Here is a 25077-nt window from a genome sequence, read left to right on the forward strand (position 1 = left end):
AGTAAGGGAATTGATGCAGACAGTCTGTCCCCCACCAGCAAAACCCCAGGGGGTACACGTCTGCACACTGCTCTCAGTCAGAGCCGTGAGCAAAGCTCCTGAGGTTTCAATTATAACATTTATCCACTTGTTTAAACTGCTGTTCATGGCAAAAACCCTCGTTACCTGAGAAACTGCCACGCACAGCGTGGGCTGGCCAGCACGGCGGGTGCTGCACCCCTGAGTGCACAGCATGTGCTCACACACCCGCCGCGGCCGTGTCGCTGGGGGGCCGAGTGCTGCCAGATAACTTATAAATGAGCAGTATGTTAATGGTCTGTTTTATTCCAGTCTAAATTAGGTTTGGTGTAATCAGGTTTTTTCTCCCCTTGTAACGAGCAAAATGCTTTTATACAGACTGGAGTGCTACACTTGTGGGCAATTAAGAGACAAGACAGTGGGTGGGATCCTATCCGCTCCTTTTCCACTGCCCAAAGCCATCTTGCAGAGGAAGGAGCGCAGCCTCCTTTCTCTATCCTCACCTACCCAACCCAAGCCTTACAAGCACATGCTTACCTCTGATTTACGTGGCTCTTAAGCACAGCACTTAATGACTGCTATGAGCAACTTGCAGCAAAATGGTTGCAGACCCTCCTTTGCTAGAAATGTGCAAATATGCACCAAAACAGGGATTTTACCCTGAAAACCTAACAGTCAGCAGGCTCCAGCCAGCTGGTCAGACTGAAGATCAGCAGATGGGGAAGCACAAGAGAAGGGAGCGTGTGAGAAGCGTTAACAGCTGCTTCTTCACCGCTCTGCAGCTGAGCTTTCGGGAAGGATGTGCTGCAGGTCACAGCAAACGCATCCTCCCAAGTGCTTCACTGAAGCCCTGAATTTCCCCTCCCTGTGCCATCTGGCCAGTGCAAAAGAGCAAAATGTTTGGTTTTTCTTTCCCTGCAGCCCATGAAATATTTGAACATGTGAGCTCACCTCTATAGGCGAAGGGAGAGCTGCCTGCATGCTCACGAGCAAGTGCTCAGCCAAGTGGCAAAGGGGATTGGGGAGAGCAGCGAGGTGCTTCCCAGCCCACCCGGCTGGGGGACAGCATATCCCCCTGAATAAAGTGCATTTTAAATCACTGTTCTAGAAACACAGATGGACCCTAATGCGTTATTCCTTTCTGTCTGAGAACACCTATCTGTGGGGTTGATTTAAAAAGGCAAACAGAAACAATAATGATGCCTAATGAACAAACACCTTTTCTGACAGTGATCTTTTGGCAAGCTTGGATGGGAAAAATCTGTCTTGAAGAGCCAGGCTGTTCACAGGAAAATGAGATTTAAAGGAAAAAAAGCATGTATTATATTAGGCCAGGGAAGGCTTTCACCACTAGCTGCCACAGCTCCTGAGGTACCCTCTGATAATCCTCCCCCTTCTGACTACAGAAAGGGATAAACAGTGGTTTGACCAAACCAATCACTGTGCCACCTCCTTGGTGGGATGGGAGAGGGGCACAAGAGGCTGGAGCAGACCCCAGCCACAGGCAGTCCTGCCCGCAGCCCCACAGTGTTGTAGAAGCCTTAAAGCAATAGCTCCTGCCAGAAACAACCCCCCAGGCAGAGGTTTGACCTGCTGCCCTCCGGCACCGCTGGCACGTACCGATGTGCTGGGCGCAGGTGTCGCAGTACTCGGCGTAGAGGGACTCGAAGCAGCTGCAGCAGTAGGGCCTGCCATCCTTCATGATGTACCGCTGCCCCCCCAGCACCGTCTCACACTCAAAGCAGCAGAAGTGCTTCATGTGCCAGTGCCGCCCTTCGGCCTCGGTGCACTCGTCGGCAAAAATGATCTGGGGGGAAAACACAAACGTGGAGCAGAGTTGGTCAGAAAGGGGTCCTGGGATGCAGATACCAACCTTTGTGCGTCCAGTCCGTGTGTGGCAGCTGTTCCCATTTGTTCATACAACCTCCAAGTTTTACAGCCAGCCACCCTGGTCCAGCATGAGAAATTCCCATGGTTTGGTTTGTGGCAGGGGCATCCATCCTTTCTTAGGAAAATCCATTAAAATGCAAATACCTCAGGAGCGAGTTATTGCCCGGACTGCAAAGCGTTAAGGCAGAGCTGCAGTAACGTGCTTGAAGCTCATCCATCAGCTGACGGGGTCGATCAGGGTAATAAACACGCTTATACACAACCTATCGATCTGGTGGACTTCTGAAGAACAGAGCAGCCACTTACTGGAACACATTTACCCGTCTCTGAAACAGGGACCCGAGCACAAAGGATGAGCAAAAGCACAAGGAGAAGTGGCAGCTCTATGGGGGAGAGAGAAGACAGAGCTACCTGGCTCCTCACAGTCACCAGTACCCCACCCTGTGTGCTTATCAAGGTGATTGCAGTCATTATACCAGTGGGGAAACTGAGGCACAGAGCACTGTTAAGGGTGAGTTGGTGAAGCAGCCATTTAAAATATTTTCAGCAGATGCTTTCTTGCTGTCTCTGTTTCACATTCCCATTCCATCTCAACTCCCAAGCCAAGTCAAGGGACCAAGAAGCCCTGGCTCTGCCCTGTCACAAGGCACACTAAAAGCTTTTCACCTGCAGATCCTCTTAGCCCTGAATTACCCTTTCTCACAATTGGCATTGGATGTTTCAGGGGAAGAAAAGCGTGCTAAAGAAGGAGTTGAATGAAAGACCTAAACGAGAATTTGTAGGGATAAAAAGTATGTGAAAAAAAATTACCCAGCCTAAGCCACAAAGAAATAAGGCCAATCGAATGGTTAGAGGTTGTTTTTTTACTGGTAATGCTACAAATTTAATTGAATACATACGTCAATGCTCTTCAGATATGAAGTGCATATAGCCTTGGATATTTACTATTACACGCTTGCACAGATAGGACGTGGTATTTCATAGTACAGATGGTTTTCCACACTATGGTTTTTGTAACTTTAAAAACCAGAACAATTTCCTTCACCAGCCTTTTAAACAGAGATTGACACTTGAGAAATGCTCAGAGACGACTGTATGGTTTTCTATATCAGTTTTGTATTCCACTTGTTCAGCTCTTATAGCCTGTCAATCGCCTCTCTTAAAGCCTATTTCAGCTTAGTGTGTATACTCAGACACGACTGACTGTAGGAAACACAGCACTCATCCCACCAGAGGCTTCTTCTGGGAAAACAGAGGAGAAAGGAGGACCACCACACCCACCTGGGCTAAAATCATAGCATGGGGGCTGTGCTCTTACTGGAAACAGAGAAGCCCCCAGCTCCCTGCATGTAGACAAGGACCTATCTCTGAACAGTCCTAGGCATACTGCAACAAAGAATACCCGAAACCTCAGGAAAAGCTTGGCTGAACCTTTGGCAAAGCCAAGCCATCATATTTGGTGTGCATGCCTCCATGCAGAGGTCAGGGTGGATGGAGGGGAAAATGCCACCCAGTGAGCAAGGGGAACCCTCTTGTGCCACCCCCACAGGCAGCAGCATCAGTGGCAGATGCTGGGGTAAGCTGGCTCTTACCTCGTCGCACGCGGCACAGCGGGGCTTGAGGCACTCGGCGTGGTGCCTGCCACAGTAGATCTTCCCATCTTGGTAGAAGTAGATCAGGTCAACCAGCAGCTCATTGCAGACGCTGCAGATGAAGCAGGGAGGGTGCCAGCAAACGCCGTGTCCCGCTCGCGAGGCGAAGACGGCCATGTCCCCTCCGTTGATCTGGCCGCCGCACTGTCAGAAAAGCCCGTGATTAACGGGGGGGGTGGGTGAACCCACTGCCACCCATCACCAACCAGTTGCTCTCACAACCACCCCCTGCAGAGTGCCAGGAGCTGAAGTGACTACTCCACATCAAATATTGCAGGGTGCTTTTGAAACATGTCCTGACAGACCCCAGTGCTTGTACCTGGTGGGGTCATGGGCGGGTGCTTCTCCCGCGAGCTTCATAAAACCATAGAATGGTTTGGGTTGGAAGGGATCTTAAAGATCACCAAGTTCCAACCTCTCCTGCCATGGGCAAGGACACCTTCCACTAGACCAGGACCAAGCCCTGTCCAATCCGGCCTTGAATACTTCCAAGGACAGGGCAGCCACAGCTTCTCTGGGTAACCTGTGCCAGGGTCTCACCACCCTCCCAGTAAAGAATTTCTTTCTAATATTTAATCTAAACCTACCCTCTGTTAGTTTAAAGCCATTCTCCCTGTGATAGGGAAAGTCTCTCTCTAGCTCTCTTGTACCCCCTTTAGGTACTGGAAAGGGCTCTAAGGTCTCCCTGGAGCGTTCTCTTCTCCAGACTGAACAAGCCCAAGTCTCTCAGCCTGTCTTCACAGGAGAGGTGCTTCACTGATTCAAGTGTCAGTTCATCAGCTGCTACCCACCTGTTCACAGATGGCTCCTGTCATAGTTACAGGGAATGGCCGAACATTGCCTCTCCCTAAATTTTCCCTCTTCCTTTGGTTGCTGAAGAGTTTGAGCTCCCTCTTCTCCTCCTCATCCAATGAATTGCAATAGCGGACCTAAAAAACACAAGTGATGCTCAGTGTTAGGAATGTTCCTGGCTCCCCAGACAGCGAGTTGCAGTCCCATGGGCCCTGCAAACCTCTGCACGGGGGCTATGCAAACTCTGCCCTTGGCTGAGGGGAGGCTGGAGAAATGCAGGTGTCTGGGCTTCAGTCATCTGGGGTTTGGTCAGAATTTCAAGAGGCTGAGATGAGAAGAAAGGGCAAGAGGAAGGTTGCTCTTTGGCTGCTCAGTTTGCAGAAAAGTCTTAGAAGTTAGATTCTGAGTCCTACCCAGACCAGCAATCGGAGTGATGGTTTTCCTGCTTTCTCCATCAGACTCCTATAGCAGAGGTCTTCAAAACATTTCACTGGCACTTCCAGAGCACAGCCCCTTTTCCCTGTGCAAATGACGGAGTTTCAGTGATTTGTGAACTATTCTTCCAGCACAGGGTCAAGTCTGTACATTTCCAAAACCTTTGCATTGGAAGGTAATAAGGAAATAAGTAAAATAAAATGATACAATGAATGATGCCATCTCCCCAAAGCTTATAAAACTCTGAGGTTTTCTGGGCTATTTTCATCCTGCAGGCTTAACTCTTGGCTGGTTCCACCTCAGTGGAGAGTACGAGCGGAGAGTCAAGGCAGCCACGTATAGTACCAATACCCAATCCAGTCCCCATTATGTAGGAGAGCAGGCTCATGGAGCCGAGCAGGGTTATTCATGTGAGCAACCAACACGCCTTGAGTGTTCAAAGGAGCAAAACTGAGCACGAGGGGAACCCGGATGCAAAATCTGCCAATTTACAGAAAATACACGCAGACTTGCGTGTCTAACTTGCAGCAACATGGGCTGCAGTAGCATCATTTGTGCATATTTATTCCCATATTTTTGGCTGTCAGAGGCTGTGGGTTTCAAGCAGATGCCAGGAAAGCAGGCAGGCAGGTTGGGGCCTGAGGGTGTATAGGAAGAAGCCCCTTCCTGGTGCCTGGAGCTCCCCCTGCGCTGGCAGCGCTGTGCTGTGCCCGTGGCACCCAGCCACACGCAGGCAAACCTGTTAAAATCTGACCTAGACCAAACAAGTTACCTGCATGTATTTTCCAGAGCGGCTTCTTCAGAAAGCAGCATGAAAATGATTCTTTTTGTTTACACAGGGAAATTTTGCGGGTTACCAGAACCCAGTGTTCTCACTGGTGAGATCAGGACGTCAAAAGACCAGACCCTTTTTGCTGCCTCACGTCGTTCTTGCAAGACGTAAGAAGGTTTATTTGCTCTGACTGGTCTTGACTCAACCTCTGGCTTGCGAGGCTCTCCCAGCTCATGAGGTTCAGCTCAAGTGAAGCCCCTCCTTGGCACACTCACTCCCACTCCCAAGGTGAGTTGGAAGCAGCACCTGGGAAAAGGCTTTTGCAACTTCGTATCTGTCTCTAGATGATCTCAACAGCATTACAAGCCACTTTTAATGGGGCTTTGGCCTCCAAGGGCTGATAAAACGCTTTTATTTCAGAGAACTGCAGAACTGATGAAAAATTTTTAACTTCAGAAACAAACAACTCCCCACCTCCAACACAACCAAAGCAGGGAGCAAACATAGCCACTTAAATAGCAACATGATCAAACTTCAAGTAAATCCCCCCAAAAAGCAAAAGGAGTTGAGAAAGGATGAGCCACGCTTCCCCACAAGCAACCCCAGGAGGTGCATCCACTCTCCGCCCGCAGCCCTGCTGATGTCCGAGGACACGTTTTGGATACTGACCTCATTGTCGTGCGGTGGCAGCTGATGCAGAAGCTGCTTTATGCGAGACTTTTCTCCCGGGCTGTTGACGTAGGGTACCTTGTCCTCGGGCAGGCAGCTGTAGTACTGGTGCACCTACGGAGCAAGAGAGGGGACTGCAGAGGGGTTCCCCGGGCGAGCCCAATGCCCCCATGCCCAGCCAGCAGCCACCCCCTGAGCCAGAGGGCGCTGGGTCTTCCCAAAGATTTTGAGCATGGAAAGGCAGCCAGGAGCTGCTCTGGGTTTACTGCCTTTTTCTCCTCCGAGGAAGAGGGGTGGCAGCCCCGGCGAGGCGGCGGGCGCGTTACCGTTTGCTCAGTCAGCCTCCATAGCGTGAGCATGTTGCGCCGGCTGCGGGGATGTGTCGGCACCTGCCTCGGCTGGGGAGGTTAAAAAGGCTGCACTCCGGCAGCCTCCGAGTTGCCGGCTATCTCAGCCTCCACCTCCATCAAAACCCTCCGGGCTTTTTTCTGCAGCAATTTGTGGAAGTAAACAGCAGATAAAATCTGTTGGAAGGCTTAGTTTTTTCTCTTTTGTCTCAGAGCGTATAATTAAAATCGGCTATTAAAAAGGCTGGAGGACGGCGTGCCCAGCGCTGGGAGCGCAGTGCAGCCCGGAGAGGAAGCACACCCTGAACCCCAGCGTCTCTCCTCCGACTGCCACACCTGGGACGTGCACTCAAGGGCCGGGCCAGCACCGGGAGGGGACTCACTGGCTGATCCTCGCTGAAATGGCCACAGTGAAGCTGAACGGCTTGGGAAGAACCAGGAGAAGGAAGAGGTAAGGGAGAGCTCGGCTGGGATTGGGATTCTCTGCAGACCCAGATGCCTCTGGATGCTTGGGCAGAAGGAGAAGGTTGGCTGGCTTCTTTAAATCTGCTCTTGGCTACAGAGATGCAGGCTGTTTTGCCAGCACACACAGCTTTCTGCCTTTGCCACGGTGGGATTAGACCCGAGATGCTCCCTCAGCTCTCAGCAATTCATTTTGGAGTGGCTGCACCGCCTGCAGCTTTCACAGGGCTTTTCCCAAATGACACTTCCTTTGCAGCAGCTTCTGATCAGCTTTTTCCCTCGCTGTATGTTTTGGACTTTAGCCTAGAAAGCACCACCTGGGCTGGCTCTCCCCAGAGAAGCCCTCTCTGCCCACACAATCCCACAGCATCTGTAGATGACAAGCTGCCATGGGTCACCGCGAGGGGTGGGGACACAGGGTCAGGTCACACAGGGCTGGCTGGCAAGAGAGCTCGCCTGTAGGCTCATAAGCTGACAGAGGTGGCTCATAAACATACTTACCTTCCACAAGAAGAAATACCCTTTTATTCCAGAATAAATATCCAAACCTGTTTTATTCAGGAATAATTGCTTTGCATTCACCTCACTCCCTGCTCTCATTTAGAGCTACCTGCAAGCAGAGCTGCTCCAGTGCTTTTCTCAATTTATGTTCCTCCCCAAACTGATGTCACCATCCACCTTTCCCCATCATCATGTTTTCCAGAAAGGGAGATTTTTAGCAGATTTCCACCCGTAACTCTGCAGTGCTGATGACAAGGGAACTGCTTGTGCCATGAAGCTGAAGAACATGCTGAGCATATGCCACTGCAAAACCCTAAATTTGTTTTGCTAAGGCACAGCAGAAACAGACCCACCAGCTATGGAAACTGTCAAAGAAAGAATGGCTGCGAAGTATTTTGTTATGTTAAAAAGAAAACAAACTACGTAGTTGGAATACTTACTTTGCATTTATAGAGCATCCTTCATCCAGGGACATCAAAGCACATTGAAAACGCTTAAATTCTTATGATGTGCTACACAAGGTGGCAAATATACACACTGGAAAGGACTAATTGCAGCATCACAATGTTAAATGAGTGCCGTGAGTTTATGCAGCAAGTCTGTAGCAGAGTTTGCAGTTGAAAATCTCCAGTGATGCCCCAGATGCCATTATCCTTTACTGGGCTGCCAGGTTTCTGTGCTGCCTGCCTGGCCGGCACACACTCCTGCTGGTTTCTCCTGCCAAATTCCCCACGTGCAAACAGGCTGCTCGCTGTGCACTGTGCTCACATTGGTTAGCTTGTGTTTTTATTTCTTGCAATGAAATTTTTTTGCCCACTGAGTCCTTGAAGTTGAAGGAGACCATAAATTATTTTTTTTTGAAGAGCCGCCAAATTCCTAAAGCAACGAGCCCTAAGACGCTCACCCTGGGCAAAAAGCAAGGATTGGGGGTTCTTTCTTCTTCCTTCAGCAGCCTGGGTGCTGCCTTCCCGGAGCCCAGTACAGCAGGATGTATGTGCCCAGCTCCGCTCCTGCTTCCGGTGGGAAGTTTTCCATTTAGTCTCAGCAGGTCCACGGGAACTGGTTCCCATCAGACCAGCAACATAGTTCGGTAGGGATGGGCAATTTGGTTTGAGAAGCAAAACAAAATAAATATAACAGGCTCCAACCTGTGTTCTGTTGCCTGAAATAACCTGAAAGGGTTTGCTTTGGATCCGCGTCAGCCAGGAGAATCTTCCGCAGGGGTGCCCATGGACAGGATGGAATGGAGACAGCTGCCACTCTTTGCCCAGTGCCTGTGGGACATCTCACGAGGAGGAAACCCTTACACCTGCCAATGGCTTCCTCCAGCCACCATCCTTCCTGGGGACAAACTTGAACCAGAGGGCTGCACAGACCTTTTCACCTGGGGCATTGCTCCTGTCCCAAGAGATCCATCCAGAGTGCAGATGAAGAGCAAAAGGACACCCCTTGCCCAGGCTGACGTTAAGCCACGCGTGTGCAAATAACACTCTCCCATCCATCACCCGTTCCCACGGCATGCACCCAGCTCCCTGGCTGGGAGAGCCAAGGCTGGGAGGGACAGTGCCACAGGTTGCCAGCATCCCTGCCTCTGTGCTCAGCCGGTTGCATTTCTGACCCGCCAAGTGAGTGTCTGGCTCAAGAATAAGGAAAATAAAAGAAGGAAAAGGGGATTCTCAGATCAGTCTTGCTTTTCAGGGAAAAGGCATGCAGAAAATGTTAACTTGCTGGAAAATGAAAACTGCTCAGTCTGCACTTTGCTTTCGTACAAAAGGTCACTGTTTTACGTTACAGTAACTCCTCCTCCGTCCGGCTCTGGTTCAGAGCACGCACAAGCCTTGTGGCTGGGGAGCCCTGCAGGGCCAGGGCCAGACCCCCCGTGCACCAGTGGACGGCTCCTCACTGCCCTTACAGGGTCTGCAACATGAGCTGCACCCAGACAAGGACAACAGCGAGGGGCAATGACCCCGGATGGATAACATTTCCTTTTTAAATCGTGCAGTATCTGTAACTGTTTTATTATTAAATACTTCTGCCATACAACACCGCAGCTCTACACACTCCTACTGCCCCTCACAACAGATCTGCTCTGCCCAGGATTATCTAAACAAGCATCATTAACACACAGGAGCCGCTTGTGGTGCCAGACTAGGTTCATCCTCAGTTTCTCCACTTGCCCGACTTCGCTCTGACCTCCACTCACATCTGGATGAGAGAAACTGCAGAGGAATCTGGAATACAAGCCTCACAGAATTCAAGAAGCATTTGGACAATACACTCGGGCACATCGTGTGACTCTTGGGGATGGTCCTGTGCAGGGCTGAGAGTTGGACTCGATGATCCTTGTGGGTCCCTTCCAACTGAGCATATTCTGTGATTCTGTGAGTTAAAATAAGGCCTCAGACAACATCACAAGGCCGCAGATGCCAGGGGGATGGGCTGGACAGTGCACTGGACACCAGGCCAGCTGTGGGTGCTGGGTGCCACGGCACACTGGCCAGCTGGGCAAGCCCCATCCTGCCCCAGGGAGATCTCCCAGGCACTCGGACAGGCTCCGCGTCGCCAGAACCCAGCGCAGCAGATATCCATCTTCCCAGGGTGTTATTCTCACCTTCAAAAGGGAAACGTCCAAACACCAAGCTTTGCTAACAAAAACTGATACACACTTTGGAAATTAACAGCTGCTTGAAGCTAAAAGGGGAAGGGGGCATGGGACAGGAGAGGGAGATAGAAATTAAAAAAGAAAGAAACCAGGAGAAAGGAAAGAACATAATGTAAAATGAGGGTTAGAAAAAGCCTTTTAAGTGGAGCCAACTTTATTCAAAGGCACTGAGGAAAGTAATTACGTTAGTTTACAAATGCCTTTGTGTTCTGCAGTCTTCCTAGGTTTGGGGTGTGTTTCCAGTTTAACTTTGACTGTTTACAAACCTACCCTGACTCTGCTAAATAAAGGCAGGACTGCAGCTTGTCCTGACAGTCCCAGAGTGACCAAAGACAAAACCCACATGAGCATGTCTGTGAGCAACATCTTACACCTCCTAGAAGAAAAAGTTTGCAAACATCCTGCAAATTTAGGCTATTGATGAAGGATCTCTTTGATCAATGAATTAAAGGAGGTGGAGGGGGAATATCATTTTTCTTATGCCACAAATTGCTGTTGGGAAGCAGTGTTTGGTTGTACTCGCCCTGAGTACAACACATCTTCCTAAAGCACTCACCAAACTGGGCTGTTTGGAATGACTGTGCTGCTGGGATGGACTACAAAGGAGCACGAGGTGTCCTGGCACGGGTGCCGACTTGCTCAGCCCTCACAGCTCTGGCACATCCAGCTGGGCAATCCCACCTGGCTTTCATGGAGCCAAACAAACTGCAAAACCATCTGCAAGGTTTTTGCAAAGAACCCTGTGAGGGCAGGACGTGCTGGTCTGAGTGCAGTTCGGTGTCTGCACACAGATGTCCCCAAAAAGGGGACCTTGGTGCATCAGCCACTGCTCAGGCACAGCACAGTAAATCATCACACACAGTGGAGCCTGTCCAAAATACAGGCACACAGCATTGTCCGACATCTACCCATGCCCAGGACAGTATCATTTCCCTTGGGACCATGCTGGGGTACCACAGCCCTGGCAATCCATCCCACACCACCCAGGGATGTAGCACAGCAGCACGGCGAGCTGTTGGCACACTGATGTGCCTGCACTCAGTTGTGGCCCTGTCCCTGGCTGGCTGTGTGTGAGCTCCCACAGGATTTGGCTGCAGAGGGGGGAAGGCAGCCAGTGGCTCTGACAAGCCTGTGCTGGCCCGGGCGAGCAGGGCTGTTCCTGTGGCTTGTCTGCTCCTCCCCAGTGCCGGTTTTGGAACAACACATATCAGGCATTAATGATCTTTTACACTGAGCACTTAAATTTGACAGAGAAACAAATCTGATGCTTTGGTATTTCTCTCATTCCTGCTGGCCTCCCTTGGAAAAGCAAGGGGGAAAAATCCCAAACAAGCCACATGCAAATAACCTTCCCAATGTGTCTGCAAAACACTGCAAGTGCTCGTACACGTCAGCTCACACATGAGTTCCACAGATGACAGCACGTGTGAGCCTGGAAAACGGGTTCAGTGTGCTTTGGCCTGAATCTGGCACGTCCTCCTTTTCCAAGGCCATTAGGATACAAAGCACTTATTTATTTCTTGAAGCAAAACAATCCTTACAGCAAGGCCAGATGCTCTGAAAAAGAGAGGAGAGTGGGAACTGCTGGCTAGGTCTGCCAAGAGGGGGGATGCAGCCAGGCACGCACCCTAGAGGGATCCGGAGTGCCCCCCGAGACCCTGAAACCCCAGCTGGAAGAAGACCTGTATCACCCCCAGATCCATGAGCATGCCCATGTGCCGGCACACGGCGGTGGGAGGCAGATGCTATCCCTGGCGCCGGGCAGTCCGGCATCCCACAATGTTGGGTTTGCTCTTGGAAACCCTCTCCTAAGGCAGAGGGACAAAGGCAGGGAACAAAGGAAAAATAATTTTTCTAAGTGCTATTTTTTCTGGCACGCTCTGCAGCTCTCTGCACGCTCCTCTCCCAGGGCTAACGGCAGCCGAGGCGTCTGAGTGTTGCTGCTCCCCAGTTGAGAATGACATCCATTCCTGCCAAGCCTTTGGAGCAGCTTTTGGTCTGTAAGAGATCCCGCGGAAACATTGCTTCCTGCTGGCATCAAAGAGGAACATTTGAATGAAGGCCGTACATCCACACGTTTTAGACTTGTGAAAGTGTATGACATGATTTTTTCTTTTTTAAGCAGAAATTGAATTTGGATTAAAAGGAGCCAGATCAGTCCTTTCAATAGCATCCAAGAGCGGTCTGTGCTGCGAGGTCCTGACCGGCAGAGCCGCTCTTCCAGGGCTCAGGGTCCCCTGGAGCATCAGGAGTGATAATGATCATCTGCTGCATTGATCATCACTGATCATTCCCCTGTGTATCACACTTAAAATGCTCTTGGATTTCTAAGGCACAGGGTAGCTCTCCAGCATAATGCTGCAACATGGAAAACCTGTAATTACACGCTGGAATAAATCTCCAGGACAAGTTTATACTGTGCAGTTCAGGGCTTTTCAGTTTCCTTTTCCACTCCCTTCTCCTCCCCTGCCTCTCACCTCTGCTGACCACCACACAGCTGCTTCAAATTTCAGAACTGAGCAAACCATGTCAGGTAGGTGGTTTGGCTTCTGTGGCCCACCAAAAGGAGTTGACTCCCTCCCTCATAATAAGATTGTTCAAGGATTAAGTAATTTTAACAGCTTCCATGGGTTCACCACGATCAGGCCAACACCCCAGGATACAGAAATGGAGCAAAAGCCCAGACACATGGTTTTGCCATGTTTTCTTTTGCAGCATGGATGTACTCACACTCCTCCATTCACTCTGCTCCAGGGCAGAAGGAATAGCTCCAGGATCTCCTAACCCGTCCCAGCCACCCCCAAGTCACGCAGCAATGGTATCACACATGGAAAAAGCATTCCATGTGCGGGACTGCTGCTCCATCCAGCAGCTGGGAAGCATTCGGTACAGTCTGATGCCTGGAGGCTGGATTTAGACAGCTTCAGCCTTGAAATAAGAGCCGCTAACTGCCAGGCTATTTAGATACCGAGAGAGTTCACTGAGAAGGTGATGGACTTACCGCTACCTCAAAGTGAAACTGGAGAGCTTTTAAAATTGTGCTGAAATGCAGCTTTTGGCTTAAAATACTCCAGTGTGCACGTGTGTTAGGGGGCAAAATGAGAGGCAGCTGCAGCTCCTGGGACTGGTGTTCATGAGTTACAGCTTCTCCTCAGCACACTCGGCTTCCCATCCACCTTGCTCTGCCAGGAAGGGAGAGTTCTTCATGGGGCTTTTGTCCTTCCTCTACCAGATCATAAATTAGCTTCTCTGCTCCCATTACTATACATGTTTGGGGCACAGGATTGCTTTGGTCTGTCTTACTCCTTCTTTGTTGCATGCATGACTTTAGTCTCTTGAGGAGTGAAACAGTTTGCTGAACTGAGAAGTCTCAAGAAAGGACGAGAAGGTACAAGGCACTTGACCATGACCCACAGGCACAAATGAGACACATGTCCCCCTAGAGATGCCTGGCCCAGATAATGTACTTTCTACCACACCAGGGTGGTGAAAATGGGTATCTTTAGGTAAGGTGTAAATGCATTTTCAATGTAGGTTCACCTCCACTCTCCTTTCCTCACTGCGTGACCTGAACAGCAACTGATGAAACTTGGAGGTTTTATAACTCAAGCCCTTGCTGCAGGTCTTGTAAAAGACCCAGAAGAGGAATTAACATGTATGTCGGCCCCTGAATAAACTCCCTGTGACAGCTACGAGTTTCACACCACTGCAAAGCTCTTGAGGTCCAAGCTCTAACAGCTGCCTTAGAGGAAAATCGTCCCCTGAACCTTCATGCTGCTGATTTTAGTTCAGATGAGATTTTCATAACTTTTTAAGGGCCTCAACCAGAGCAACTGTACTGACAACAAGAGGGATGTAAGTTCTTATGGCACATGCAAGGGTCTCAAATGTTGGCATGCTGGAGCCATACAGAAAGCTGCACCGCAGCTGAAGTAGAGATCCATCTTTTGTTTAATTGGAAATCTCTGCCCATAACCAGCTGCTCCTATTACTGAGACACAATAAAGACAGAAATCCTCAAAAATCCCTTGTATTCAGAAATTCAAGCTGGCATGTTATAACCCCTTTGGATTTCTCCAAACCACAGGCCCAAGGAATTCAAGGCTGCACATTCACATGTATTTACACAGACCTTCCTTGCCTAAAAATGTGAAAAACACATCACAAAAGGACTTATTTTTAAGCATCTGCCCTCAAAACTTATGTCAGTCCAGGGAGAATCAGCTGTCAGACTGCCAGCCCCAGCAGACAAACTGGCTCCCGAAGTTGCCTCCCCTGACTTTGCAGCCAGGCTCGGTCTGGGATCTTGCTTTGCTTAGGACACGTTTCTATCAGTGTCTGCCCATTTCAAGACTCTCACAGTTATTTCTTTATCCAACCATTGAACTGCAGGCAGAGAAAAAGAGTATTTCTCAAAGCCTGTGTCCAGAGCTTCTGCACAGCCACCTCTGCCATTTCTTATCTTCCACAAGAAAAGTCCCTCTTCTGCCATAAGACAACTACTCATTGAGGTCTAATCCAAGTGGGATTAGACCCCACAGGAGCCTCCTGGCCATCCTGTGTAGCTGATTGCTACTACAAGAAACCACATTTTCTAATCACTTCGTAATTTATGGAGCTCAGTCTTGGGTTTTTACCCACCGCTCTCCCTGTTGGCAGGTTGCCGCTGAGCCTTACACCTCTGATGGTTTGAAATCTCTTCCAATTTCCTGCCTGAATGCATTTGGAGCCCATTTATATCTATTTTCTTGTGCCAAAGTTGGAGCTTGAGTAACTGCTCTTTCTCCTTTAATGCACAGGGAGTGATCATAACCCTTCAATTTGTTAGGCTGGACAAAACAAGCTCTTCTAGTCTCCTCAACGAAATAGTATTTCCAGTGTCCTTCCAGTTTATATCCCTCTTCTTGAGCAGCAATGGCATATGTTTTAGCTGCTTTTCCGGATGAATTTTTATCCTACCTTAATGCAGTGGTATTATAATTTTTTTATATTGCTATCTTAATCCCTGTGTTATGAACATATTTAGAAATATATAATATTTATGGCTTTTGAGTAAAGCACTTTGTAATCTTACACACTGATGAGTCATAATATAAGGGACAACTTCCAGCTCCACTCCTCATTGCGATGTCTGGATCAATATCTGTGAACTCTGGACCAATGCTTTTTTTTCTCTTCAGTAGTGGGCACTGAGTAACCAACAAAATTTTGACTAGTTGACAGGTACCACAGACCAGCTGATGCCTGAATTAGTATCCAGGAATCCAGTGAAACCTTATAGATTTGAGTCAATTCCCCTCTAGATGACACTTAATAATTTAAGCTTTGGATTGAAGGGACTCTCCAAATTCTGCAATGACCTGTGGATACTGCCAAAAAAGCGATGTCATGTTTGCAGGCCAACTCCTTCCTGCTGAAATCCTGTAAATTGCTGCGTTGAGTGAGACGTGAGCACTGTCTCCCAAGAATAGTGAGGTAGGAAGGCTGTCGTCCAAGTATAATAAGAAAACTGCATTAGTCTTTCAGGGGAACACTTACCTCCCCAGTTCATATGCTGTGTAGAGGTTTTAATAAAGTAGAATATTGCAGAAAAAGTTGTTTCATTTCATCTGTTTCACGTCAAAAAAATACGACAGCGAAACAGCAGAAGGCAGAATTCTCTGCCTGCAAATCTGTATTTTCAGCCCAGCCTGACAGCAGCGTCCTCAGCCAGAGTGGAGCCCACCAGCTGCTCCATGGCAGACACAGCCTTGCAGGGGCTCCACATCACGTGCACGTACCTGACTCACTGACCAAAAAGCCACAGGTCTGTCTGCAGCCTTGCACAGCTCCAGAGAGTCACTGCAGAGGTATCTCCTACCCCTCAGGAGGCAAATGAGCCTTCCTGCACACTGGGACACTCCCAGCCCTGTGATACCCCAGCCACATGACAACTCCTGGAGAAATTCTGCATCCCTGGAAGTGCTGAAGGCCAGGCTGGATGTGGCATTGAGCAACCTGATCTAGTGGGTGGCATCCCTGCTCATGGCAGGGAGGGTTGGAACCAGATGATCTTTAAAGGTCCTTTCCAAACCAAACCATTCTATGATTCTATGAAATTCAGGGTGCTGCTCTTCACCAGGGGACAAATCCCAGCCCTGCAGTGTGGCTCTTGCATAGCACAGAGAAGTCACACCCAGCTCTTGCACAGCCCAGGGGAGTCACACCTCGCTTTTGTCTCCTTAGTGGCTCATCTCACACATGAAAACTCATGGAAGGGCTGGTGAATGAGCTCTGCTGGATGGATTTCAGTGCCTGTCTCTGGCTCTGCTTACGGCTGCTCTTCATCTCCATGGTGATTAGAGACAGGTCTGAAGTGGCAAATCTGCTAAAAGGCCCAGCGACGCAGACCGAGGAGCGTAATGAGAAAACGAGCGTTCGTATTGAGGAGCATTGTGACTTCTGCAAGAAACAGATGCTGGAAGAACCTAAAAGTGCATTAACCGGGGTAATGCATGAGATGTCAGTAGCTACTGATAGAGCTAATGGATTTCTATTTTCTCTTGAGCATCCCAAACTCCCTGATAGCACAGGAGCTCTTAAAGAGCACCTGAGGTATCAAAGAAGCACACAGGTCTTCTGGAATATGTCACCACCATGCTCAAAGTGGGTTTCAATCGCTGTCCATGCCATGCTGTACTTATTAGAGACCATATCTACCTGGTCAGGTGCCACCTGTCACTAAATACCTGTATTTCCACTCAAAACAATAGGAGCATGGGCCAGCTTGGGCTCCAGAAGCCATTGTCACGCCTGGACAGAAAACAGTGCAGAGAGCAGGTGGCACCAGCTTGGGTCTGATCCTTCAACAGGACTCCCCAAACCCAACTGGTTCAGGTCCCCACAGCAGGAAGGACCAGCAGAGCTACTTCAAGACCATCTGCACTTGTCCACACACCATGTCCTGTGCCTCCTGGGAGGCACAAAAGGAGCCCCTAACATAAGGAAAGTGACAGAAAACAAGGCTGCTGCCTGATTTGCACGGTTGGATGGCACCAAATGAAACACACGGTGCTGTGGAGTTTCAAGCGAAGGCTGAGCGACGCTTATAAAGACAAGGAAAAAAACCCCCAAACCACCAAACAACTGGATTTTCTCTAATCAGACAGATAATATTTACAGCCCAAGGGTAGTGCCAAAATATTTCAGGAAATGCCTAAGCCGGTCTGAATAAAAGCTCATGAAAACACAGTATTTAAGGACAGCAACTACAACAGTAAGAATGAAAGCTTTCCACCCTCTCCCAGCCTCCTTACACAATTTAAAATGATTGCCATAGCAATTATCAAGGCTAAGCTCATTTTGCAATCTCCTCTGCAAATTAAGTTCTGACTTGAACACGTAAAAGACTAGCATAAAAACCAAAGAAATCATGTACACTGGAAGGAATAGAATCAATGCCCGCTCTGCACAGACAGCACGCTGAGGTCTAATCCATCCCGCTCAATTCCTGCATCGAGAGACTTGAGCTTTATTTGAGCTATTCCTTCCAGTAAGGCACAAACATGCTTGAAAAACCCAAACCACAAAGCCTTTGGCCCATTTTTCAGAGTAATCTACCAGCTTTGACTGTCTGCCCTGGACTTACCGCAGAGCAATCCAGGAGGGCAGAACACAAGCACTGAGTCCCTGGGGAACACTGGAGTCCCATCGTTTTTTTCCCAATGAAACATAAGTAGATATGTCTGTATCTTTTCCCTTGCACAACCACAACAAATCCCATCCTGGAAGTATTTTGTTTCCCCTCTCTCAATTGCCAATTACATCTACAGATGCAGAAAACCACGGGTCCTTGCAAGGATCACACGTGTATTTTGCTCCATTTGTGCATTCAGACCAGATCTGTCTCTGCAGGTCTCTCTAGTGCACCCAGAAACAGCCACATGCCTGCACCCTTAGAAGAAAAATCAGGAAAACTATTTCCAAAGAACATATTAAAACAATTATTTTCTGGTAACTGGGTGGTGTCATTGTTACCTGCTCGGGCTTCAGGCCGGGCGGGACCCACGCGTACTCCTCCAAGGCACAGCCTGAGTCGTCGTCAGAAGTGGAATTCCTCTGGAAGTCAAACATGAGCTTTGTGACCGTCTTCTCCATCTCCAGAGGCATAACTGTTACGATGTGCTCTTCCTGGGAGCACTTACAGTGAAGGCAAATCTTCCTGCAAGAGGAGGGGAGAGGAAAAAAAGGAGATGCCTCAGTGAGCTGCACTTTAAATAAGAAAGCAAAGCGATTCCTGCCAGTCGCTGGCCTGCAGGGACTAAACTCAACCCTTTCTTATGCTCAGGCATTTCCAAACGCAGGATTTGTCTCTTACAGGGAGGAAATAAAAGTTCATACTTGCTGTAACAACACTTGGCAATCCAGCTGAGTCAGACTGCCCAATGTTTTGGGATACGCAATTGCTTGTCCCTTTACTGCACCACGAGGAGTATTTCCAGGGGCCAGCACAGGCAAGGGCCGTGCACCCGCCCGGTGGAGGTTGACACGCCAGCTATAATTGCAGAGTTGTTACCGAATTTAGGACAGCTGAGCACTTCACTAATACGGAAAATGGTTGATTGACTGGGAAGCTGTGAATGACAAGTCCCTTTAGCATGCTGATAGCATAAATTTGCTTATTAAAGTAGCATAAAAATTGATTATAGTCTGAACATATAAAGCTAAATTAAATTAAGGGAGGCTACAAAAACCACAGTCACACTACAGTGGAATCTTAACCACCCTGCTCGGCAGCACTTGCTGCGGCTCAGCAGAATAGGGAGGAAAGCACAAGAAGAAATGAAAGAACAGCCCACAGGTTGCAATTTAACAGCCATTAGATTAGTTCACTGCAAATATCACTTATTCTTAACACTTCTTTTAAGGGGTTGTTGTTCCTGCAGCTTGTGGTCCGTGAGATTTTCCTCAAAGGCTTGAATTCGAGCATTTATCTGCAGGGCTGCAAGGACAACACAGAATCACAGAATGGTCTGGGTTAGAAGGGACCTTAGAGATCATCTAGATCCAACACTCCCTGCCATGGGCAGAGACACCTTCCACTAGACCAGGGTGCTCAGAGCTTCATCCAGTCTGGCCTTGAACACTTACAGGGATGGGGCATCCACAAGTTCTATGGGCAACCTGTGCCAGGGCCTCACCACTCTCACAGTAAAGAATTTCTTCCTAATATCCAATCTAAACCTACTCTGTTTCAGTTTAAATCCATTCCCCCTTGTCCTATCACTACATGCTCTTGTGAAAAGTCCCTCTCCAGCCTTCCTGTAGGCCCCCTTCAAGTACTAAAAGGCTGATAAGGTACTAATAAGGCCACCCCAGCCTTCTCTTCTCAAGGCTGAACAATCCCAGTTGTCTCAGCCTCTCCTCATAGGACAGGTGTTCCATCCCTCTAATCATCACACCCCTTCACCAGGGTAACAGCGAAGGACAAACCTGGCTGAAAACATCCCCTGACAAAGAAAAAGAGGTTAAAGGGAATGCTGATAAATTGGCTTCTATTTCTGAAAACTCAATGCTCTTCCACAGGCTGGGTCAATGGTGTCTATTTTAAAGCAACCACACAGGATTCTGAATTAATTTGCACTAATGAAGCGCCACTGACTTCTGAGGAATGAGATAAGATTTCACTTGGGTAGCAGAAGGGAGACATCTCAGAAATAATAAGGTACCACACAAAAAGCAAGGGAAAAGTTAACTCTGCCATTGCAGGTTTCTCTGCTTTAATGTAAAACAAAGGAATTCAAAGGGAAGCAACAGTTAAATCCAGGGGCTGGAATTTTCAAACACCTTTCCTTCTTTTTCACCACTGCATACAAGCCAGCTAAGCATACCAGCACTCGGATCCAGCTTCAAGTCTAAATTTCCATTTGGCCATTACAGCACAAAAAATGCACTCCAGCAAAAGTCAAGAGGCTCCGTTAAGTCAAGCCAGGGAGATTTGCCAGATTTTCCCATTTCCTGCCTTTCATCAGATCTAAACCACACAGCGACCCCCACACACCCCAGCGTCTGGTTTGCGTCCAGTCGGAGAGTCTTGGCATCGCCTCTGGCTGTTTCCTTAAAAAATAACCAAGGTACCATTTCATGTGAATACTTTAATTAATCAGCTACCGTGGAAGGACGCTCTGCCTCAGCAAAGCCACTGCTCTCATTGCTGTTTCCATCTCATTTCACTATATGATTAAGAAGCAGCTCAATAGGCAACAAGATGTTAAGAATAATTCATATCTCCAGAGCCCCAGATTCGGCATTAGAGATAGTTATTCTAATGGAGTTTAGGACTTCTTAGCCAAATTTTAACTTTCAGGACATCGATCACGAGCTCCAAAGGGGGACAAACCCAACAGTCCATGCTTGGATAGCGGCAATGCTGGGAGCATAAGCACTCCAAGTGGAAAAAGCCAGTGTGCAGGTTTCTGCCTTCTTCCCGTCTAGACACATCCTGTCCAGGAGATGAGAGATGGCAGGAGAGCACCAAAGGTCTTGGCTTTTAATAAACGAGATAAATCAGGACTTGAAATAACAGTGTCAAAAAGTGAACAGGTGAGATGTATGATCAAGCAGACCCCAGAGGTCATTCATTCCCACCACCATCCCACAGCTCGCCCCACATACAGCCAGGAGCTTCAGGACTGGGTCAGGAAGCTGATTTACCCCACCCTCCCTCCTGCATCCCAGGCAATGGGGTATTGCTGGTGAGTGGCTTCCCTGGTCAGAAAAACAAAGGATGAAAATGACACAGGTAGCCTGTCTACTCAGCAGTGATGTCCCCAAGCCAGGACAACTTTGCACCATTAAAACTTGATAATTTCCAGACATGGGGTTTCTGCCACCTCCCTGGGCAAACTACAAAATTCAAGATCTTGCCTTTGAGATATTCAGTTCCCTTCCCTTCCCCTCATTAAAAGCAGAAGATTAACAGCTTTAATTACAATTTTCTTTACATTAGGATATGTTGTTTCATGGGAACAATACCCAGTGTCCTAGGAGTGTCTTTCCACTTCTATGATCAGGTTTCCATGACTTCTTCACATATGTCTCACTTACTCAACTTTATTTTATCCTCTTCCAGCTCACTATAATTAAAAATAATTCCCTGTAGTAAAAATTTAATATAAAAATGTACATTTCAAATGTGAGATGAAATTGAAAAAAACCCAGTATTCCTGCCCCACCCTCACAGCGGAGCGGCACCAAGCGAGACGATGCACGTGTCAGCACCCAACCGTGCGTGCAGTGACCAGAGTGACAGTGTGCTGTGGGTGCTGATACCACAGAGGAGAGCTGGTGGGTGTTGGAGAGGAGCAAAGCCTGGGCTGGCAGCCCGCCTGCTCCCATCAGCAACAGCTCATTAGTTATTAACACGGGATGAGCAACAGAGCCTGGAGATGCTCAGTGTGCCACACACATTACCACAGACAGGGCCCCGCAGCCCAGGTGGGGTGGCACCTCCTGCAATGGGAGGCTCTGGCCAGACACAAGCCTTACCTCACCACCACCAAAGCTTCAGCAATAGCAACTTCTGCTGCCTGTGCAACCTCACACAACTCGAGAAGAACGTGGGCAGGTGTTCTTTAAGCACAGATAAATTAACGCCAATCACTGACTGGAAATCCCAGCTTCGTTCTTGTGCCTTTCCATCCTGCTCTCATCCCAGAGAAAGGTCTGCAAGCTTGTCTCGAGGAAGTGATTCGGAAAGATCTCCAACATCAAGGAGGACAAAAGGTTGGAGATATGTCAGACGTGTTACTAAAAGCTGGGGACATCCTGAAGCATCACTTCATTCCAGGAGCTGAGAGCGGGTGAGGAGAAACCAATTAAGTTGTGTTTCCCAACGAAGCAAAGAGAGCTGACAGCACGACTGGCTTTAGGCATGGAGGGTAAATAAAGGAGCTGTTAAGCAGGAAAGAAGGGAGGAAAGAAGAGCAGGAGCCAGCCAACAGCCAGGCTGCTGCGGGAGGCACGGGCTGGGGAGCATCGGCAGGGCTGCTTGGCACGGAGCTGCACACAGAGCTGTCCTGTAGCGGGGCCAGGACGGCGGGAAGCAAATGGGGAGAAAAAGAACATTTCCTGGTGTCAGATTTAGCTGGAAAGGAGCCTGCCTTGAATTGACTTCACATGGTACAAAGCAGCAATGGCTCAAAAACAGACTGAAAAATTTCTTCTCCTCAAGGCCAGCGCTTCATGTGATGAAGTTACAAGATGGATGTGCTTTATTTTGCATTGGCTGCTTTTACGTGCTGCTCTTGGCACAGTGGCCAGTCCTCTCTCAGAGGAGGCTCTAACCCCCATCCCCAGTCACATCCCCACCCACACGCTGGTGGAGGGGGACTGTGCAAATAGATCCACCACCAGGCCTTTTCTCTCTACGGATGAGAACAGGAAATCTGAAGCAAACAGGACCCAACATACTAATCAGAGAACCTGGCTCCTAAGTCCCTCTCACTTGGGATGCAGAAGCATGCTTCCAGCCCGGGTCCACCCACATACAGCTCTATGTGAACCCAATTGACCCCTGAGGTCTCTGGGACGAGGCAGTCCCTTGTTGTGCGCCATGGTTAGCAAAGCACAGCCTCTGCCATCTCTGGAGTCTCCCACAGCCCTTTCATCACAGCAATGGCACCAACAATAAGCTAAACCACGCTGAGAACACTAATGCTGTGCAAGAGGCTCTGGAGAGAGCTGTGAGCATGACCCCAGCTTTCTGAAGAGAGATGAGGTCTCCCTGCTGTGAAAAACCTGCAGACTCCAAACTGGGAAAGCAGAAACAGAGCTCAAAAGGTGGGGAACGGGGATGGGGGACAGCCTGAAGCCAAGGCAAAGGGGGTCCTTGCAAACGGTGCGTAGCTCCAGCAAAAGAGCTGTGCCAGCTGACTTCTCCCAGTAAATAGCCTGCATGTTTTGGGGTCTGGGCTGGCAGAGGAAGGACAGAACTCCCCGGGGTTGTGAGGGCAGCAATCCCTGCCTGTAGGAAAAGCTCCTTGTCAGGGCTCTTTTCTTCCAGCTTGGTGAGTGGGCATGCAGAACCTAGGGCAGCAAACAGCACCAAGGCAAAGCCTGCCCAGGCTGGGACCCACAGATATTCCAAGGAAGGGCAGCGCAAGAGCTCAACCCCTTCCTGACAACAGCAAGAATGAAGGCAGAGTTTAAAATTGTGGCAGAAATGTTAAAATTCCTCTCGGACAAAGAAGGAACTCGGTAAACGGCCCTTATCACCCACCAGCCCTGCTTATCTCTGCTTCTCACTTGTTTCTTCTGGGATGGAAATAAATGGGCTGTATCAGGGAGCAGCTCAGTCTCCAGACAAAGCAAGAAGCAAGAATGCCACGGCCTTGCCGGGCCATGCAATGCTTCTGCTGTGCTCCCTAAGATAGGATTTGCATGCATTTGTGCACACATTAACATGCAAGATCTGGAATCCCTCAAAAAGCAATTGTCAGCCGGGCTAGGATGGGGTGTGTAAATGCAGACGGGCAATTCCCTTCCCACTTGGCTTAAGACACACAGCAGTCTGATTTCTTTCCAGCCTCGTGCCATCATTCTGATTGCAATGAGGCTTTTGGGTCAGCCAGTCAGTAAATCAAAAATCACAAGATTTCTCGGAAAAGGGAGAGGCTGAGGATTTGGGGCAGCTCACGTGACCCCTGAGTCTCCTAACAAGGGCGTCTTAATATCCCTGCCTGTTACCTCCTCCCCTCATTTGAGACCTAATGAGGCATCTTCCCATTTCGAGTGAGCTTCAGCTACACAGACCCATTTCTCCAGATCCCACAGGCAGGGCAAACATTTACCTAAATGGAAAAATTAACATAGTCCTTCACTGCCATAGGCAGAGCCCAGCAGCTCTTCTTCAATACAGGCACCGCTCTCCATTTCCACAGACTGGGAAGCTGAGGTGTGGAGCAGCCACAGGCAGCACCCAGCCATCGCTTCCCCATCAAATCCCTGAACGTCAGCTCCATCAGAAGAGCCTTTGAGCTTTTGTGTTCAAAACAGAGTTTGGGCTGAAGTTCTGACTCTTTCTCCAACATCTGCAACACCGTATTTTGAACCAAATTCTCCCAGCAGCCCCCAGCATCTGCTGCCCATGGCCACAGGTCCCACGGACCTCAGTGACAAAGCAAAGTCTCTCTGGACAAAAAAATTTCTGCAGCTCCCCAGCTCTTCCAGTCACTTCAGCTGAAAAAAACCTCAACTATCAGTGGGAATGAACTGCAAAGACTTTGTGCTGCCTGGGTTGAAAAGGAAGCTTAGTGAAAGCTTTTACCCGCCCAGCTGGGGTGCAGGAGGAGGAGTGAATTAGACACAGGCACCTACAGTAGCAGCAATTCAAAGTCTGAGGACAAGGTGCCCTTGGTGGCCTGCAAGGACAGCCAAGGGAGGCCAACACTGACTTGACACAACATGCTGTGGGAACAGCTGGCTTGAAGGATCAACATCAGGTAGCAGCAACAGAGCAGGTGGAACAGCAGTGCCAGGAAATCAAGGAAGAGAGAAATAATCCAGCAATCAAACTGGTTGCATCCTACAGATGGAAGTTCCCCACATACCTATGGCCACAGGGAAGCACGTATAGCCACCCATCTCTGTAAAGACCCACAGTAGGTGGGGAAACACTGAGAGGACGGAGGAGTTGCAAGTCAGATTCTTCTCCACCTTCCCTATCCATCTTCTCTACCCACTCGATTTGCTCAAGACAACTCAACTTTCCAGTGTTGTTTTATTTTTAGATCCTCCTTAACCTCTGCAGTGCCAACAGCAGCAGCTGGGAAGGCATCCAGGATGACATTGAAGCTTTTATGACAAACCCCATTTCCACTCTTGGAAAAATTCTCCCCT

The 25077-nt window shown here is 49.0% G+C and overlaps 1 protein-coding gene across 5 annotated transcripts in view; it reads right to left on the reverse strand.

Moving 5' to 3' along the window:
* PRICKLE2 (prickle planar cell polarity protein 2) overlaps positions 1-25077 on the reverse strand; it is a 104938-nt gene that overhangs the window by 13813 nt on the left and 66048 nt on the right. For all 5 annotated transcript variants that reach the window (XM_027700713.1, XM_027700717.1, XM_027700716.1 and 2 more), the window contains 5 exons: positions 18217-18400; positions 6229-6342; positions 4352-4489; positions 3501-3704; positions 1639-1825 (listed from right to left, as the gene is read on the reverse strand). In XM_027700713.1, the coding sequence (XP_027556514.1) occupies positions 1639-1825; positions 3501-3704; positions 4352-4489; positions 6229-6342; positions 18217-18400 (827 nt within the window). The remainder of the gene's footprint in view (positions 1-1638; positions 1826-3500; positions 3705-4351; positions 4490-6228; positions 6343-18216; positions 18401-25077) is intronic.

Source organism: Neopelma chrysocephalum, unplaced genomic scaffold (assembly GCF_003984885.1).
Source record: "Neopelma chrysocephalum unplaced genomic scaffold, ASM398488v2 Primary Assembly neopelma1_147, whole genome shotgun sequence".
Lineage (NCBI taxonomy): Eukaryota > Metazoa > Chordata > Aves > Passeriformes > Pipridae > Neopelma > Neopelma chrysocephalum.